General features: G+C 32.9%; 1 protein-coding gene and 1 non-coding gene across 2 annotated transcripts; both read left to right on the top strand.

Annotated features, from left to right (window-relative positions):
• The first annotated feature begins 1,311 nt into the window (after positions 1-1,311).
• Positions 1,312-1,418, top strand: LOC120092314 (small nucleolar RNA R71). Its single transcript, XR_005486020.1, has one exon. It is a non-coding gene; the product is annotated as a small nucleolar RNA R71 (small nucleolar RNA).
• A 10,879-nt stretch (positions 1,419-12,297) lies between these two features.
• LOC120091372 (basic helix-loop-helix (bHLH) DNA-binding superfamily protein) lies at positions 12,298-14,236 on the top strand. Its single transcript, XM_039049374.2, has 2 exons — positions 12,298-12,720; positions 13,785-14,236. Exons 1-2 carry the CDS (start codon positions 12,418-12,420, stop codon positions 14,196-14,198), a joined length of 717 nt encoding a protein of 238 aa, XP_038905302.1. The 5' UTR covers positions 12,298-12,417; the 3' UTR covers positions 14,199-14,236.
• Positions 14,237-21,332: the final 7,096 nt, after the last annotated feature.

Here is a 21,332-nt window from a genome sequence, read left to right as displayed (position 1 = left end):
TTTGAAGATTGAAAGGGGCATTAAGTTGATGTTTGCCCCAAGATCGCATAATGCTTAACCAATGCAGATCCCTCCTATTGAGCAGGGTATCGTAAAGTTGCCTGGGTCGCGCATCTTTGGTGGGATTATAATATTTGACTCTTGTGTGAATGCCACTGTGGCGAATTTTTCTATGCTTCTCTTCTTTGAAACAATATCCTTCAAAAACTTGGCATACGTCAGCATCTGCTCTATCTCTTTTGTAAATGGAATATTTATGTGTAGTTGTTTAGATATTTCCAGGAAGCGATGATACTGACCTTCATCGTTTTGCTTCTTTTTCAGTCTTTGAAGGAATTGAAGTAGTTGTACTTTTACTGTTCCATGGTCTGGAAGCTTAGAGGTGATCGCATCTTTAGGTTCTTCAAGTTCCATAACCTCAGACTCCTCTAACTCAGTTTGCATCAACGGTTTCTTTGATTCCATCGCATTTGAATTGATCCTACTAGGCTCCTTCCTAACTTCCACTGTCGCCTTTCCGCTTCTCAGGGTGACTCTAGGCATTGTTCTTTCCCTGTATTCCCCGGGTTGCGTGGGAGCTCAATTGAGTTCAGTAGTGTCCCCTACGGTCTATTCTTCAGCTCTCCCGCAATCTGTCCTAATTGGATTTCTAGATTGCGGATGGAAGTCGCTTGGTTCTGGAGGACTGTTTCATTCTTTTTGATGTATTGTTTTAACAGGGTCTCCATAGAGGATGATGGCGGTGTTTGAGAGCTGCTGACTTGTTGTTGCTGTTGACCGTTAGTTCTCTGAAAAAATCCTGGTGGTTCTTCTTTTTGCGCCATAGGTTGACAGCCTTGTTGTTGGTTATTTTTCCAAGAAAAATTAGGGTGGTTTCGCCACCCGGGGTAGTACGTGTTTGAAAAAGGGTTGTTCTTGACAAAGTAGATCGACTGCGGATTTCGTGGATACTCTTCAACCGAATGCGATTTTCCACATGTAGCACAGCTGGTGCTTGTCTGTTCTATTACGTTGACTTGCCCTATTTGCGTTCCGAGATTGTTTATTGCGATGCCCTGTAATAAATTTATCACTGCATTCATTTGATTTTGCAATGATGTGATGGCACCATTATTTGCGTTACCTTCTCTGTGTTTTGCTCTTTGATCGCTTTCTTGCCAATCTTCGTGGTTTTTCGAGATGCGATCAAGAATGTTCTTTGCCTCGTAATAAGTTTTGTCCAGTAGACCTGTTGTTGCGGCCGCATTGGCAACTGTCTGTGATGCAGAATTTAGTCGTTGATAGAAAATCTCCATTTGAAGGCAATCTGGTAATCCATTGTGCGGGCAGTTGCGTACTAATCTCTTGAATCTCACCCACGCGTCATTGAGCGATTCATCTTTTTCTTGTTCAAAATTGGTGATTAACTTCCTCCTTTTGGCATTCTCTGTAGGAGGGAAATACTTCTTCATAAACTTATTCACAACTTGTTCCCATGAAGTTATCTCTCCTGGTTCGAAGAAGTATGCCTATTTTCTTGCTTTATCGCATAGTGAAAATGGAAATAGCGTAAGTCGAACTTCTTCAGCGGAGATATTAGGGAAGACAAAAGTGTTACAAATTTCAATGAAGCTTCGTAGATGGGTGTGCGGATCTTCACCACGCCGTCCTCCGAACTGTTCTGCTGTTTGTATAATTTGTAACATTACTGGCTTCATCTCGAACCTTGATCCATCCAATGTTGGTCTTATGATTCCTGGGGAGAAATCATACAAGTTTGGTGATGCATAGTCCCGGATGGGTCTATTGCAGTCATTTGCTAGTAGGATAGGATTTGCCATTATGTTGTTTACATTTTTGGCTTGTTCTTTAGGTTGTTTCAGCCATTCTGTGAGTTCTTCCTTGTTGTCGACGTCTATCTTTCTGTCTTCTGCAAAATGTTCTTTCGATCTCTGGGTCATAATTGGGCTCAGGAGGGTGTCTTTCGCTCATGCGACGCTTGCTTCTTCCTTTATCGAAGGAATGGCAATGCAACAGAGGTCGAAAGGTGCAAAGATCAAAGAGGTTTAATGTTAGCGTAATCTATACCGTAGTCCTCGACAACGGTGCCAAAAACTTGATGCGTAAAATTATGATGCGATGATGTGAGTATGCGATAATATGTGTTATGCGGTGATCATGCAAGTTTTTCTAACAAAGCCCAGGTATAAGCCTTCTTAGGTTTCCTGGTAAGTCTAGGGTCGAACACATGGATTACTAAGTAGATATGCGACAGACTTTTTAATTCTATTATGGTGGTAAAAAAATGAAGTGGATAGTGTTTTTATTTAGATTTTTCCTATGTGACGGAGTTGAACGCGGAGTGATGAAAACGTAGAGTTACAATAAGTATGCGATGAAGGGGTTGAGAAGGGGTTTAGCTAACATTTCCTAAGATTGTGCACAATTTATGCGATCATGCTACACACAAATATCAGTACTACATTTCTCAATGCAGAATGCCACAATTCCTATTTCTAGGACGCATGCGATGCATATGTGAAAATGTCGATAGAACTTATTTCTAAGTTTCTATTCTTGTTTATGCGATCTAATCTGATTCTCTCAAGCCTAGATTCTATCTTTAGACTACTCTCTCAAGTATGTCCAAATGATGAATGACGCACACATAAGATAAGGTGACCGCATACCAAAAATCCTATTTCTAAGGCGCATGTGATGTGTAAATAGCAGATAGAACTTATGTCTATGTTTCTACTCTTGGTTATGCGATCTAATCCGACTCTCTCAAGCCTAGATTCTAATTCGACTCTCTCAAACCTAGATTTTATCTTTAGACTACTTTCTCAAGTACGTCCAAAGGGTGAATGATGCATACATAAGACAAGATGATTGCATAAAATGTAAATCTTAAGTCATGTTAGCTAAGTACTTCTCAACCCATTCAGAAATTTAGCTAGTCATACATGGTATGGAGAGATTGAACATAGATTGAAATGAAGTATCCATTTTCTGCAAATAAAGTACTGAATACAAAATAACAAATGGATTTGAGAGATAACAAGCCCGGTAAGCAATGTCTTGCTTCTTGTAACCTTTTACACTACTCTTTATCACTTAAACTGTGTTCTAGTTATGGATTCTTGCTCTCGCAGGGGTTGGCCCTCTCTCCTTTGTATTGATTTCCGGCAGTCTCTCGATCTGTCCGGGAGTGATTTCTCTTGGCTTCGCCTCGTCTCCTTGCTCTTTCCGTCCTCTATGTATATGTATAAGTATATGCATGAATAAATTTTCTTCTCTCTGGTGGCATTCGGTATTTATAGATTTCAAGATGAAGCAACTTTTCTTACAAATGATTGCAATGATGGGCGACATTAATTTCCCTACTCTGTTGTGTCGTTTAAAAGTTACCGAAAGTTAAATGTACTTGCTACAGTGTGACTTTTAACGGCTTGTTAACTAAATTCAGAATTGACTATTATCAACTTTACGTCCCATCATGATTTATTATGTTGTTGCCTTGATGCGAGGTATTTATGCGATCACCTTTTTAAGAAACTTCTCATGATCGCATGACTTGCGATCGCAACTTCAAGCGCGCAGTCGCATTGTGCCCTTGGGTCGCAATTTCATATGCGCCATCGCATTGTACCTGCACAAAATAGGTAAATTAACTGCTTTTATGCGATGAGCACTCACGATCACAATTCCTTCCAGTTTAGTGCTTTCAGATATGATATTGCCTATTTTACCATCGCATTCTCTCATCTTTTTACTTATTTGAGCTGTAATAACTTGTATTTCTACCAATTATCAGTCTCCGAAGCCCTAAAAAGAAAGAAAACCAAATTGAAGAAAGCGGTAACCCAACCATCATCCAGTGCACGGGAACGTTATCAGGGGAGATTTTCTGTTCCTTTGTACTTTTTGAAGGAACTCTTATTTAAGAGAACCAGTGAGCAGAAGCAAGATCTTTCCAATCCCATTGTGAAAGAATAAATGCATTCACAAACGTACATAATAGTCATGCATCTTAAAGAAAATTACAGCATGCTTTCTTAATCAAATACAAAAAAAATTGAGAGACATACCTTTGAAGAACTCTTCTTTTGTAAATCTCTCGCTCTCATGATCAATCGACCAATAATATCTCACTTTCATGAACAATCGTCTGGCAATCACGAATAGTCTTCTCCTCGATCAGCAACCCTTCAACACTATCACTCGGCAATCTTGGTATTCTTAAAGTGAGAATCTAGGAGGTGTGGGCTCTGTGTGAATTTGGTAGAGGGAAGGAGGAAGAAAATGATCGAACAATACGATCAAGTAAGTAGGAGAAAGGTTTTTCTATCGTATAGACTGAGAGTACTTTATCGTTTAGTAATCCCTTGCTCTAGTGAGAATCGTTTAGTCAATTGTCTAGTAATATCTCGCTCTCATGAGCAATCATCTAGCCGATCGTTTAGTCTCTAGCTCAATCGTTTAGAGCCGATCGTCTTGCAAATTTTGCTCGATCGTTTAGTCTCTCGTGAACAAGCGATTAGATAAGTCAATAATGAAGCAATCGTTTATAAAAATGAAAACTCTTTTCATTTTATTCTTCAATTATTAAAAACTAAAAATAACCTCCCACTTGCAAGGTTAAAGGAGAAATTAATAACCAACCAAACATTTATTATAAATAAATATAATAACCAACTTATCATATTATATTTATAACCTATAGTTTTAATATCACTTCATATATAATATTTAAACTATAGTTCTTTTCTCCTTTATTTAATATAAATCATATTTATATCAATTCCTCCAATTAATGTATCTAATACATCATATCAATTATATCATATATAATTGAACCAATTTAATTATATCATATATAATCAAATTTCCTCTTGTTAATTTGACACTTCAAACTAACCCAAAAACTGATTCTCAACTTGAATCCATTGAGCTACCAAGGGAACCTTATGGACTTGTAGCTTGAAGCTCCAACGGTATGTGAATAATTGACTAAACTCTTTAATCACGATATCCACCATCCGTTAACTATCGGGCACTTCACTAATGATCGATAGCTATACTCTTCTCACTATAGATATATTTCTGTGTCCATGGGATATAATCAATCAACAGTACGATAACCCTTCACAGATCGCTCGTAAGTACACTTGGACCAATTTACCATTTTGTCCTTGTAGTTACATCTAACTTCTTAAATACCACTAATTCCTCCAATGAACAATACATTATAGTCCTACGATGAGTGAACACCTTTCGGGCCATGAGAAAGTGTGTGGCGCCACATTGTTCAAGCCCCGGAATCAGCCCTTAAGGGAGCAATCTATCTACTTACCCCTGCTTTGGGGAAGGAGTGAATTCCATCTTGGGGAGTTGGGAACTTAACTACACAAATCAAAGGACCACCCTTATAGGAAGAAGTTCCCAACTCATTCAAAATTAAGGTTATGTTCCTTATGGCCATCTTAGTGAAATGAAAGTCTCTATCTTGAATGGCGTTATATAACAAGACATACCATCCCCCCCCCCCACCCCCCCCCCCCCCCGCCCCGTATAAGAAGTTTCTCGCATGTCTCCACACGAAGGATCAGGATCAGACCATCTGTAGCACTTTATAACATTTGTAATATCTACAAAGCGGCTCGTATCCATAGTCTCACCAGGATAAGGTTTCCCTCCTTTATCCATATACTATAGACCATTTAGGTTCACTTAAGGCATGATCCACTTATATGTCTCCACATACATGTTTAAGTTACAACGATAATTAGGGATCTTAGTTTATTGGTTTGTGGTTAATTCAATTAAAATATCCCATATTTCATAGACGGCAGTAAAGAAAATATCTCATATTATTACATCACAAATGTTTGTTCATACACATGTTTACAAACTACAGGACCCTACGCGATTTAAGGCATCAACCCTAACACTTTTTACTTTAGAGCTTTACTTAGGATACATTGGGGACAATGTATCATTTTAAGTTGGGGGTGGGGTACCCGTTAGGTAGTGTATATATTTTAGCTTGGGTTCCTTGAGCGTTGTGCTCGGATAATGTTGCATGCTTAATTGTTTTGTTTGCTCTGTTGCTTTGGTTGTTATAATAATAGTTTATGATGCACTCTTTCCGTGATAAATATTTGCATGAAATAATGTTATGAGAGCATCATCATGAATTTTAAGTCCATTTAAAAAAAATATATATCTTATTTCTCATGCATCTTTAAGTCATTGTTCTTGCCAAATTAAAGTCTTGTATGCTTAGAATTTTATTATTAGGTTTATATTTCTGTTGTCACCCTGAAAGGTCCACCTTTGACTTAGGAGTAACCTTGCTTGTCTTAGAGTAAAACTAGACAAAGTGGATAAAAAAGGACTTAGTGTGTGAATAAAAAAGTATATATAAGAAAAGAAAATTAGTTGCTTGAAGAAAAAAAGAAGCATAAAAAAAATGAGAAAATTGATGGCTTTCTTGCAACAAAAAGAAAAAAAAGTGTGTGTTTGTAGATGTGAAAAGAGCAACCTCTGTCGTGTGTAGTTAGGGCCCCACGAGAAAAGAGTAGATAGGTTCCTAGTAGTTAAGTATGAAAGCTAGCTCTCTAGGTAAAATAAATGTCTTTTATGTTTTTTGTGTGTGAGTTTAGGCACCCTTGTCTTAGTGTTGCTTTTTTTTTTTTTTTTTTTTTTTTTTTTGCAAGTTTGGTATGTCTAAATTCAATAACCGAGCTAGAGTAGGAGGAAAACGGATTGAGGGCCTTATAAAACCTTTCTGGGTCGTGCAAGCTCAATTAGCAAAACTCTAGGCTCACTCATGCATGAATAGATATAGAATCATTCTTAAAAATGTGCTTCATTGATTGATTGTAATTGAATTTCGTTCTTGCTTTCAAATTTCATCCCAATTGACTGTTGAAATTAGAGTAACAACCTTTGCAACTTGTGCAAACATGTTTTTGAATGAACGGTATATTTGCTTGAGTGTATGCTTCTACCTTGCTTGGGACGAGCAAGAATTAAGTTGGAGGTGTTTGATAGCTCTCAAAATGAGCTATAATTTCTAGCTTAATTTAGGCTCGTTAATGAATTTTTACGTGTGAATTATCCTATTTTGTAGGTACCGAGCAACCAAGAGGTAGAATTGACCATTTGATGAGAAACAAGGTTAATTTGAGGCAATTCGGAGGTAATTTGAGCATCCGGGAGTCAAAAGAGAGGAAGTGACCAAACTGCTCTTGTTTGAAGCGTCACAAGAGGCAATTCGGAGGTAATTTGAGCATCTGGGAGTCAAAGAAGAGGAAGTGACCAAACTGCCCTTGTTTGGAGCATCACCATGCTCATAGATGTATAAGTCCAATGTTTGCGCAATGCTAAGAGACAGAACCTGAAGATACAGAGCAATATTATAACGCTGCCCTTAGCGTTGCAATGCTGCGAAGATTAACAGAATGCCAAAGCATCCGTGCATGTGCCCGTCGTAAGCAAGTATCACAGTTTGCCACTCCAATGCTCGAGGGCTACTATCGACAAGAGCATTGCAACGCTGGTCCTGATTTCTATATAAGCTCTCTTTGTTTTTAGGTTTAGATGACGCTGATTTTTATGAAGGCCGAGGAGAGGCCTAGTTTTCTTCTTTCCTATTTAATTTTTTAGTATCATTAGTTAGATTTTATGTTTTATTTCGGATTGTAAGAATGAATTGGATTGTATCTCATGAATTTGTCTATGGATTTTCGTGGTAAATTCTATCTAGTTTCTTAGATCAAGTATTATTTTCAAATTTCTTGAGTTTTCTACCCTTGATTGATGATTGCATATTGAATTATGTTTTCTTTAAATTCTTTTTAACTTCTAAAAACATGTTTGTGTTGATGACTTTTCACTCATGAGTACTGTAGGCTATGATCCTTAGTTTTGTCACGATCTTGCATGAATATCTTGTTGAATTTATTTTTGTATAAGAATGTCTAGCGAAGGTCACCTAAGTAGCAATAGTTAATTATGCATTTGATGGCTATTCCTAGAATGTGCTAATTGCTAGGTTCAAAAATAAAATTGGTTAATTGAATATGGCTTTTCTAACAATTAATTGACAAAATTGAATCCTAAATCGTAATACATGTGTTTTTAGTTCTATAATGGCCGCTATTGAACCCAATTGAATTTAGAAGCATGCAGATTAGTTAGGGTATGACATTTCCGACTTTAATTAATAATTAGGGCGCTTTCTTGGTTAGATTCTTGCTAGTTGTCTGACACTGCAGAGGCTAGTTTGATTGAATCAAGTGAGTAGTTGTGCATGCATAATTCCATTGCGTAATTCCATTGCATAATTAATTGGCAGAAAACAATGATGGAAATTGTATTGAATGCCTACTTTGATCGGAGAACTAGATAAACCAATCTTTGTTTATATTTATCCCTTGCAATTTAATTTCTCGCATTTAGTTTTCTTGTCAATCAAACTAAAACCCCATTTTTACTGCTTTCACAGTCAAATTTAGCTTAGGAGAGGTTTAATTATTGACCTCTTTATGGTTCGACCCTGTACTTGCCGCTTATGCTACTTGTTAGTATAAGTAGTAATTCGGTGATTTAAAAATACTTTTTTTTTGGGTTTGGAGTCGAATTAACGACAATACCACACAGCGATCATGCCTGAAGTTAAAAGTTTAAGACATGCAAGTTGGAAAATCAAATGATGTGACCATTTGTCTAAGTATTAATCCATTGGACAATGTCAGCTCGTCCAATCAAATTATACCACGTGGTGATTGGGCCTAAAATCAGATTATCCCCAAGTTATTAAAGTAAATTGAGTCAAACTTAATAAAAAGCTATTAAGAAAACGTGGTGATTGGGCCTAAAATCAGATTATCCCCAAGTTATTAAAGTAAATTGAGTCAAACTTAATAAAAAGCTATTAAGAAAAGATTAAATTAAGTCTAAGTCCAAAAGTAGGGCCCAATATCAGCCTAATTTGATTGTCTCTTCTTCAACAAATTAATTCTCTCTTCTTCAACAAATTAAGCAGTTCTTCTTCAACAAATTGATTGTCTATTCTTCAATAAATTGAGTGTCTCTTCTTCAACGAATTGATCATCTCTTCATCAAATTGATGGTCTCTTCGCCATTTACAAATTGAAGATTGATCTCCCTTGATTTAAGAACAAGCTTGTCGACGCTCAAATCAAAGTCAACGTTTGAGAGAACGACTCAAAGGATTATCCATTAGAAATTGTAATACTACTACAAATCAATAAAATCAACTTCATTTCCATGAATCAAATTTTTTTTTTGTCAAAATGTCGTGTGAACAATGGTTTAAGAGTTATTATTACAAAAAAGTAGTTGTTGGAGATGCACAATATTTATAGAGCTTTAACTTCTATTTAGTTTGAAAAGGAATTTCTTTACAGTTACATTCCTACAAATTTACCACTCTCTAGACCTTTTGGAACGTAGCTGAAATATGTTGTGGAGCAATGGATTCGCAAGCATAAAGATTAGCGGAATCGAGTGGAGTGTTCATATCCTAGTCCACCTTGTGGGTCTCTGTCGGTAGAAGGAAGATAGTAAAAGAACATACCCAACAATAAAATGATCACTTACCCTCTATTTTGTTTAACCAAATTAAAAGCCTTAGGACATCCAATGATGTTTCTATAAGATACCAATTATCATTTAGATAGTCTTTCTTGATCTTACCATATAAAAATCCTTTCCTTAGGTATTAAACCGGTGCGTCATGTGTTGAGGATCTTCATATTAAAAAATTTAAAGGATCTTATCACATTAATGTTTATTAGATAACATGAGTTTCATATGAAAATCAATGAAAAAAGTAATTCATGTATCCTATAAACATTGTGACTTCTTTGATTAATTTTGAGATGAAATTGTCTGTTTACCTACTATTATACACTATTATTGAAGCGACACTAGCAAGCAATTACATATACATATATACTCTATAAAGAAAACATAAAACTTAGCAATTTTTACTACTAAGCAACATCCTCATTTGAATAATAAACAAGTTTAGGAGTGATTCTAAATTGGGTAAATTTACTTTTGTCGTCTTTAAAATCACTATGAAATATATTTTCAATCCTTCAAAACTAATTTTGATGATACAAAAAAATGTATTTAAAAATGTAAAGTTTAATAATAAATTAATTTGGAGTGGTTAAAAATGTATTTTAGAGTGATTTTAAAAATAAAAAAAAATGATTTTAATAATTTATCACTCCGAACATGCACTAATGTGTTCTTAAAATAGAAAAGAGTTTAATGGACGAAATAACTCAGGTCATACTCTGTACTCCCCCATGTTAGTTAAAGAACACACCTATGGGCTGGATAGGAAATAGACATAACACACACTAAAAAATTTAAGTTGATGTGTGAAGTTAAATTTAATATTATTTCAACACTTTAATATTTCCTCATGGTTTGACATTGAAAGAATATCATCCAACAAAACAAGTAGAAATCAGTAATAATTGGAGAGAGAGATCAACATTAAAAATGTTTAGAAATACAAGATCCTTGTGATCTGATATTATGTTAAATATCGATTGATCTAAAAATTTATGTTGATAAATGAATATAAATTTAATATTACATCACGGTCAAATTTGATGCAATCACATTAATTACATGTATTGTACTTTTGAACTTTCCTTGCATCTAATTACCACAAATAACGAGCGAAGTATGATTAACTCTAACCAAAGGAATAATATCGGGTAGAACTTAATTTATTTGTAAAATTTTTCTCAAATACAAAAATAGTTAAATTATTTTATAAACGGGACCATGTTAACAACACTGTTACCAAGACAAGTTTATCCATATTATCCTCTTTTATTCTTCATTATCTTCATCTTTTTTTTTTTTTTTTAGAAGAATACATTTTTGTCCTTGATTATGGATAGTGCTAGTTTTCCTTTGGTCTCCTCATTTTGAAAATATTGTACTTTTAATCTTTAAAATTTAAGATTGATTTCAATTTAGTTCTTAGGCTTCTCAATGTTTAAATTTTATCTTTTAGATTTGAGTTTTGTTTTAATTTGATCAATAAATTTCAAGATTTATATTTTTAACATCGGTTTTTTATTAAATACTAACTATCTTTAGTGTATGTCTATTAATAAATATAAAATACTTATGACGTGAAATTTTAATTAGTTTAGTTTAAATAGTGATAAAAAAAATTAATGAATCTTAATTAATTGTAATTTTATTAATTTTTTTAAATTAATTAATAGATATTAACATTAAAGACAGAAGGTTAGTGTCCAGTAAAAAATTGAGGTTTAAAAGATGTAAATTTTGAAACCTAAGAACCAAATTGAAACAAGACTCATATTCAAGGGTAAAATTGTAACATTTTGAAATTGTGAGACTATATTGAAACCAAACACGAAACTTAAAGAACTAAAATTGTAACATTTTGAAACCTAGTTAGGGACTAAATTGAAATCAAACTCAAAACTTAAGTCATTAAATGTGTAATATTTTGAAACCTAAGGACTAAATCGACACCAATATCAAAACTCAAGTACTAAAAGTGTAACTTTTTGAAATTTAGGAACAAAATTGAAACTAAACTAAAAATCTAAAGACTAAAAGTGTAACATTTTGAAATCTAGAGACTAAATGAAAACTCAACCATAAACCTAAGGACCAAAAAAGTATTTATTATTATAAATATTATGATAATAGATGTCCCTCATGCGTAGCGTCAATTGACCATTTGTCATGCCTTCATTTCTTAAAGTATTGTCCATGTGTCTCAATATTATACATTATTAGTGTCAAGTAATCTACCTCCTAATTGCCAACATTACACATTATTTTATTATTATATTATATTATATTTATTTAAATATTATATTTTATTAATATCCATATTTATGTTATGTTCGTCAATTTCACAACATTTATTTTTATAATTTTTTTTGTTATAATTAATGTTGTTTCTCTCAAAAGCGATCTCTCTCTCTATATATATCACACACATTGAAAATGGAAACTATGAAGGGGAAAAGGCACAAGTGAAAGTTATGAACTCAATTATATTAATCCCAAAAGTAAAAGCCATAATTTACTTTGCCTATCAAGTAAATGATTTACAGTGAACAAAATGTAGTATAATTTATCCATTCATACCTAGTCCCTCTAAATCTAATATTTTATGAATCAAGACATTATGAATAAACACACAAAGACATTATTATTATTATTATTATTATGAGCCGACCGCTAGTTTGTCGGATAAGCTCCGTAGAAAAAAAAAGGGAAAAAGAAAAAAAGAAAAAGAAAAGAAAAAGGAAAATAAATTATAAAAACCCACCGAAAGCTCGCCCCAAACGCACTTTCACTTTAGCAAATTTGAGTAAAAAAAATATAATGATGCAGGCGGATCAAAGCTCTGAGCTTTACAGATTCCTGGCGCAGAACGGAGCCTTCAGCCTGGGCGGCGCCGCCGGATCTTGCCGCTTTCCGGCGACACAAAGCATGTCGAGCTCTTCCTCTTATTACCCTAATTTGGATAAGTCTCCGGCGGCGGCCGCCACTGAGGGAGCGGTGCCGTCGCCCCACGACAGAGCTCTGGCAGCCCTTAAGAATCACAAGGAAGCTGAGAAGCGGAGGAGAGAGAGAATCAACTCTCATCTTGATAAGCTTCGGACTCTTCTTCCTTGTAATTCTAAGGTTTTTTTTCTTTTTAATTTACTCATTATTTCTCTTTTTTATTATTATAAAATATTAACTATTTCTCAAAATAAAAATTAAATTTCCCTTTCCTCATAAATTGTTTGTTTGTTTTCTAGACAAATTTTCTTGTTTAATTTATAAACCATACTTTATATATATATATATAAAAAAAAAATCTGATTCTCTCAACAAGTTTTTTTTCTTTTTTCTTTTTGTGCTTCTATTAATTTATATTAAAATTTTAATTTAAAAATTCATTATGCGAACATCCAAAGTTAGATTTGAAAATTTTAATTTTCTTGAGTTATTTTTTCTTCTCTTGTTTTACCGTATGAATCAAACAAAAACAATAAAAAATGGACCAACTTAGAGATAACATAACTCAACGTACCTCTTTAATGATGTGATATTGTCCTTCTATTTTAATCTCATGTATCATTGGAGACAGTTGTCAGTTCTTATAAATTCATATCTTTAATCTAGTCGATGTGGGATTTTTTTTTTTTTTTTTCTAATATTCATGAGGATTAGACGAATTTATATGTATATCGACTAATCTCACACGATAACTTATTTGAATATGAAAAAAATTTATAAGACATTACCCATTTTTTCAAGGCCCTTTATCAAACTCAAACCTCTTATATTTATTATTAGATCAATTCATGAGGATGGTCAGTCGGTATGAGATTTTGGTCATATTTCAAAAAAAAAAAAAAAAAAAAATATGTGTGGTACGTACATAGTCAAAGGAACAAGAATGGGTTTGTAAGGTGCCCTTTTAAGAATCTTTCGTGAACTCCAACTCTAAGATTTTCTGAACCGAACAACAGAGATGTTTGTTTGTTGGGTTTAGAGACAGTGTCTGTTTATTCAAAGCAAACTGCAACTCTCTCTGCACTGCAAAAAGTCATAAAATGCAACCTCACTTTTTTCTTCTCTCACCTGCCTTAGCTTGTAGCCCTATTTTATTAGTGTATTTGGGAAAGTTGGGAAGCTTTCTAGGCTTACATACACTTATATTTTTATATATGTATATATTTGAATGGTTTTTTGATCAGACGGACAAGGCATCTCTTCTGGCAAAAGTGGTTGAGCGAGTGAAAGAGCTAAAGAACGAGACATCGGAGATCGCGGAGCTCGAGAGCTTCCCTTCGGAGACCGACGAGATCAGTGTCCTTTCCGGGGAGCAGTCAGAGGACGGAAGGCTTGTGTTCAAGGCATCATTGTGTTGCGAGGACCGCTCCGATCTCATCCCTGACCTCAACGACATACTTAATTCCCTCCACCTCAAAACCCTTAGGGCTGACATTGTCACGGTCGGTGGCCGGATTCGCAACGTCCTCCTTATCGCCGCTAACGACCACCACAGCGTCGAGTCCGTTCATTTCCTTCAAAATGCCTTGAAATCTCTTCTTGAACGCTCAAATTCTAGCCTTACATCCAAGAGGAGGCGTCTTGTACTTCACAAATGATCATAAATTCTCAATATCTATCCTTTTCTTTTCTCTCATATACTATTCTAATCATCTTCTCCTCTTTCTTTTCTGTTATCTTTCTTTTTTAATCCAATATTTAAACGACATGAACATGCAAACTTATCTTCTTTTTTTTTCCTTCTTATATATATATACACACACAGATACATACACGTATATATTTTGCTTGGATTAGAGTTTGGGTTTCAAAAAGTCTAGTTAGCAATTTTTCTTTTCATGCAATTAAAAGAATAAAATCTAAGTTAAATTGCAAATTTAATTTGTCTGTTTAACGTGAAAGTTAGAATTTAATCGTTAGCTATGGTATGATAAAATCTCATAAATAGTCTAGAGATTTTATCCAATCATAGAGACTAAGTTCTAATTTTTAAAATCATAGAAATTAAGTTTTAACTTTCTTTAACTATAAGGCTAAATCTATAATTTAACCTAAAATTTAATATATCATCAACGATAAGTTTTTATTATGTGGTTGGTTAAAAGTATTTCAAATTTGTATCCAATAATTATTAAAGAGCATCAAAATTCTCCATCTACCCATATTTACATGGATGCACCCACTTTTGGCATCCTAGACCAGCACATAGCAGAAATAAAAGGACCCAAATATTAAACAAAAGGAAAAAGGACAAAAAGACACGTGCCAAATTATGGTTGGGTCATTTAAAAAATGGTGCATTTAACAATCAAGTGATTTTCTTAAAGAAAAATATTTGGATGCATCTCAAGTTGCATCATCTTTGTATTGTTTGATAGTACGAGGTTCCATACCAAAACCAATTCTTATTGGACCAATATCACCCATTTGGGTTTTATGGGTTTTGATACCATGTTTAATAGTATGAAGTTCCATCTCAAAATCAATTGGCAATGGGAGGAGTAACCTATTTTTCTTATAAAGAGTGTGAGTCCCCTTAGTTTTTACAATGTGGGATTCTCAACATATATAGTTCACTCAAATGTCTGATTACACGTTGTCTTGTGGCAAATTTGTCTTTTTTTAAAAAAATATATATTTTTTAGATATTTTTTCCTTTGTAATGGAAGGAAATGCATGGAGATGTATGCAATTTGGGTTGCACCCAAGTATTACTCTTTAGAAGAAAAAAACTAAACTATATCATATTTCAGTCCAGCCACATGATACAATTTTCATTACATCGTGAGAAGGGCTTGTTTATCGTAAGTCAGCTCGGAGTCCACTCTCTGAATTAGAAAAAGAAAAACATAGCAAAGAAAAATTATAGTAACCATTGGGGATTAACAAAGAGAAAACAAGAGAATGAATTAGAGAACAGAGAATAAACAGTGGTATGTTACAGTGATATTTGGCAAAACCAGAAATTGATTTTTTCTCTCTTTTTAATAAAAAAAATGTTTATTAGAATTACCTATCAGAAACTTGGAAAAATAGTTTTTCAATTATAAAAATAAAAAGTAGTTGTTTGAAAAAGTATAAAAGAAATGAAAAATATGATTGGGTTTGGTTTTTGTTAGTTTCCAAAGCAAAGCATGAAAAGGAGAATATTTTCAAGTTTATCGTACTTTGATGACAATAAGCTAACAACGGGCAGCAGCAACTACGAGTGATTTTGAAATAGTAAATGTGATTTTTGTCATATTTTAAAATCATTATGAAACTATTAATTTTAATTATTTAAAATTAATTTAATATTTAATTTTATACATTTTAAATATAATTGTAATTTTAAAAATGACAAAAATGATTTTAACTAATAGATTAATTCCAAAACATGTCATACATCTACCAATGAAGTTAGTATTATACTATTACCATAAATGAGGAGTACTATTTCAGATAAAAATAGAGTGATTTCATTTAACTAATGCGAGATTCATTATTATTTATTAAAATAAATTTATATGATAAACAAAAAGATTATAATACATTTGTAGTACTAAAAGTTTTCTTTATAAATTAGTTATTATTATGAATATTATAATAATAAATAGATATCTAATGCGTAGTGTTCCAAAAACCATATGTTATTCTTCATGTTGTCTATGTGTCTTGTAATTATTCATATTTGGTGTCCATGTAAGTCCACGTCCTATTTGACTTTGCCTATAAATAGTGGTATTTTGTGGATCTAAAAATCACACACATTGGCGAATTCCATACAAATTGGAGAAAGTGGAGAAATTTGAGAATTTTCTCGTTTCTTATTTTGTTATTTTATTTTATTCTTTTATTTATATTTATGTTTTATTTATTTTAATTTTAATTTATTTTATTATTATATTATATTTTATTACCATCCGTGTTCCCGTTGTGCTCCTCAAATTCACAACACGTTATCAGCACGAGCTCCTGTCATTTTTCCCGCTAAAGGTATGTCCTAAAGATTGTCGATTTTTCCTTCTTCGTTGTAATTAATAAATTTAATGTTATTTTACATATTCAATATCTATTAAATTTCTAACATAAGTACAATATTTTATGATAGTGCTGCCATGACAAATCCCACAAAATTATAATTTTTCGCCCTTGATATTAAGGGCAATAATTATTTGTCATGGGTATTTGATGCTGAAATCCACCTGGATGCTATGAATTTTGGGGAGACTATTAAAGAAGGCAATACGACATCTAGTTAGGACAAAGAAAAAGCTATGTTTTTCCTTCGTCATTATATCCATGAGGGATTGAAAATGAAGTATTTTACAATAAAAGATCCCTGTATCTTGTGATAAAATATAAGAGATGTATGATCATAAAAAAATAGTTATTATTTCTAAAGCTCATTGTGAGTTGATGCACTTGAGTCTACAAGATTTCAAATCAGTAAACGATTACAACTCCACATTATTTAAAATCAGTTCGAAATTGTTATTATGTGGAGCTGATTCTGATGTGTTAGAGAAGACATTTTCTACATTTCATGTCTCGAATATGCTCATGCAGTAGCAATATTGAGAGAAAGGTTTTAAACAGTATTCTGAATTGATTTCATGTCTTCTTGTGGCCGAATAAAATGAGTTATTGATGAAAAATCATGAATCTCGACTAACCGAAACAACATGTTTCCCTAAAGTGAATACTGTGAATGTTAATAATCATAATCGAGATCGTGATCGTGGTCGTGGTCGAGGTCATGACTGTGGTAGAGGAAGAAATAATTATTTTTTTGGTGGTGGTCAATCTAATCATTCAAATTTCAAAAGAACCATGCAAAATGATGATCACAAAGGAAAAGCTCCACAAGATAAAAGTTCAAAGAGTGCTGAAAATAAATGCTTCCGATGCGGAATGACTGGGCATTGGTTACGTGTCAAAACACTTAGTTGACCTCTATTAAGCCTCCCTGAAGGAAAAAGAGAAAAATGTGGAAGCAAATTTTGCATAGGATAATGACATATTTGACTCATCCCACATGAAAAATTTGGATGTGGCGGACTTCTATGAATCTTCTGAAGAGAAGATTGGCACAGTTGGTGGAACATCAAATGTTTCTTTTGACTTTGAGAATATTTAGACTTAATGTTATTTTTTTAAAATCTATCTTCATATTTTTTTTTAGTAACTTTTGTATATTTTAAGTGTTGTTTTTCTTATTGTAATTATTTTCTTTTAATGAAGAAAACATGGATCATTTTCATATGTTGGGTATTTAAAAAATGAGCAAAGAAGATCTATGGCTGGCAGACAGTGCAACTACACATACAATACTTGCAAGTAAAAAATATTTTTCCAACTAACAATACTAAAAGCAAAAGTCAATACGATATCAGGTTCTGCAAACCAGATTGAAGGTTTTGGAAAAACAAATATTATTTTGCCTGGAGGAACAAAATTTACAATTGATAATGCATTGTTCTCTAGTCAATTAAAGAGAAATATTCTAAGTTTTAAAGATATACATTGCAATGGTTATCATATTGAGACTGATAGTAAAAGTAATTTGGAATATCTAAATATTATATTCACTGTCTCAAATGAAAAACATATATTGGAAGAGTTTCCTACTTTATCTTCTTGATTATATTATACTCATATATGAGTAATTGAAACATATGCAACAATGAACTTAAAGTTCATGAATCTATATGTATTTACAATTTGGCATGATTGATTGGGTCATCCAGGATCTATAATGATAAGAAGAATTATTAAGAATTCAAATGGACATACATTGAAGAGTAAAAAAATTCTTCAATCTAATGAATTATCATGTGATGTTTGCTCTCAAGGAAAATTGATAATTAGACCATCACCAACTAAAGTGGGGACTGAATCACTTGCATTTTTAGAACAAATTCATGGTGATATATGTGGACCTATTAACCCACCAGGTGGACCATTTAGATATTTTATGGTATTAATAGATGCATCTACTAGATGGTCACACGTGTGCTTATTATCAAGTCAAAACTTTGCATTTGCAAGATTACTTGCTCAAATAATTAAGTTAAGAGCACAATTTCCTGATTATATAATTAAGACCATTCGTCTTGATAATGCTGATGAATTTACATCCCAAGCTTTTGATAATTATTGTATGTCTATTGAGATGAGTGTTAAACATCTTGTAGCTCATGTTCATACATAAAATGGTTTAACAAAATCATTTATAAAACGTTTGCAATTAATTGCAAAACCATTATTTATGAGAGCTAAGTTTCTTTCATATGTATAGGGACATGTTATTTTGCATGCAACGTCACTTGTACACATTAGGTCAGTAGCTTATCATAAGTACTCGTCATTACAATTAGCTTATGGTCATGAGCCAAATATTTTCCATTTGAAAATTTTTTGATGTGCAGTATATGTTCCAATTGCTCCACCACAATGCACTGAGATGGGTCCTCAAAGGAGGTTAAAAATATATGTTAGATATGATTCCCCATTAATTATTAAATATTTTGAACCCTTGACGGGTGATGTATTTATTGATCATCATTTAATGAGGCAAATTTTCCAACATTAAGGGGAGGAATTAAGAAATTGGAAAGAGAAATTACATGGAATCCATTGTTATTATCTCATTTAGATCCCCGTACAAATCATTGTGAACTTGAAGTTCAGAAAATAATTTATTTGCAAAATATAACAAATCAATTACCATATGCATTTATAGATGTAAAGAAAGTAACTAAATTAAATCACATATACCAGCTACAAATGTTCCATAAAAAATTGATATTTCAATACAACATGTTGTCACTAATTAGTCTGGAACATGCTAGAAGCGTGGTAGACTAGTGGGTTCCAAAGTTAAAAATCCTCGAAAACGAAAAATAATTAATTGTAAAAAAGACTTGGTTGAAAATGTAAATACCCATGAAAAAATCATTGACATGACTAGTGAGGAAGGTGAAATACCTAAAGATAGTAATGGGATTTCAATAAACTACGTCATGTCAGGAAAAAGATGGAATCGTATTGATGTAATTATTGAAAACATTTTTGCGTATAATATTGCTCTTGATATTATATCTTAAAATGAGGATCTTGAACCAAAATATGTTGAAGAATGTCGACGTAGAAAAGATTGGCTTCAATGAAAAGAAGCAATCGATGCAGAATTAAACTCACTTTCAAAACGTTAGTTTTTTAGACCAGTAGTCAGAACACCAGAAGGTGTGAAACTTGTAGGATACAAATGAGTATTTGTAAGGAAAAGAAATGAAAATAATGAGGTCATAAGATATAAAGCAAGACTAGTTGCATAAGGTTTTTCACAAAGACCTGGTATTGATTATGATGAGACATATTCTCTAGTGGTGGATGCAATTACACTAAGATATTTAATTGGCTTGACTATGTAATTTTTTATGGATGTAGTCACAACATATTTATATGGATCTCTTGATAATGATATTTATATGAGAATCCCATAAGGATTTAAGATACTTGAAACATATACATCCGATTCCCGAGAATAGTATTCAATAAATTTACAGAGATCACTAGATGGATTGAAACAATCAGAACGAATGTGGTATAATCGCCTGAGTGGATATTTATTGAAAGAAGGATATCAAAATAATTCAATATGTCCGTATGTTCTTATAAAGAAATCACAATAAGGATTTGCTATTATAACTATATATGGTGATGACTTGAATATAATTGGAACTCCTGAAGAGCTTTCAAAGACAATAAAATATCTTAAGAAAGAATTTGAGATGAAAGATCTCGGAAAAACAAAATTTTGCCTTGGTTTGCAAATTGAGCATTTAACAAATGAAATATTTATTCATCAGTCAACTTATACAAGAAAAATTTTGAAAAGATTTTATATGGACGAAACACATCTATTAATATTCCAATGAAAGTCCGTTCATTAGATATAAATAAATATATATTTTGACCTCGAGAAGATAATGAAGAACTTCTTGGTCCTGAAGTATCATATCTTAGTACAATTGGTGCACTTATGTATCTTGCTAATAATACAAGACAAGATATTACATTTTCAGTAAATTTATTAGTTAGATATAGTTCTTCTCCTACAAAAAGACACTGGAACGGAATTAAGCATATACTCTGTTATCTTCGAGGAAAAATCGATATGGGTTTGTTTTATTCAAATCAAATTTTGATCTAGTTGGTTATGTAGATTCCGAATATTTATTTGATCCAGACAAAGCTAGATCTCAAATAGGTTATCTGTTCAGATGTGGAGGAACTGCTATATCATGGCGATCGGTGAAACAAACTATAATATCAAATCATGCTGAAATTCTTGCAATTCACGAGGCTAGTCGAGAATGTGTATGGCTAAGGTTAATGACTCAGCACATTCGTGAAACGTGTGGTTTGTTTTCTAATAAAAATCTTCCAACAATATTATACAAAGACAACACAGCTTACATAACACAAATCAAATGATGATATATTAAAAGAGATAGAACAAAGCATATTTCACTGAAGCTTTTCTACACTCATGATTTTGAAGAAAATGACGATATCATTGTACAACAAATTTATGCGAAGGATAATCTTGTAGACTTATTTACAAAAGCATTACCAATCGCAGCTTTTTGAAAAATTGGTGCGCAACATTAGAATGCGGTGACTCAGAGATCTTAAATGATATATATTTTCATGAAGGAGAGTAAACATACTGTATTCTTTTAGAA

Source organism: Benincasa hispida, chromosome 11 (genome assembly GCF_027475165.1).
Source record: "Benincasa hispida cultivar pf3 chromosome 11, pf3_genome.v1.1, whole genome shotgun sequence".
In the NCBI taxonomy this organism is placed as follows: domain Eukaryota; kingdom Viridiplantae; phylum Streptophyta; class Magnoliopsida; order Cucurbitales; family Cucurbitaceae; genus Benincasa; species Benincasa hispida.
The sequence above is the reverse complement of the archived record's forward strand: the minus strand, read 5'-3'. Positions and strand labels throughout refer to the sequence as shown.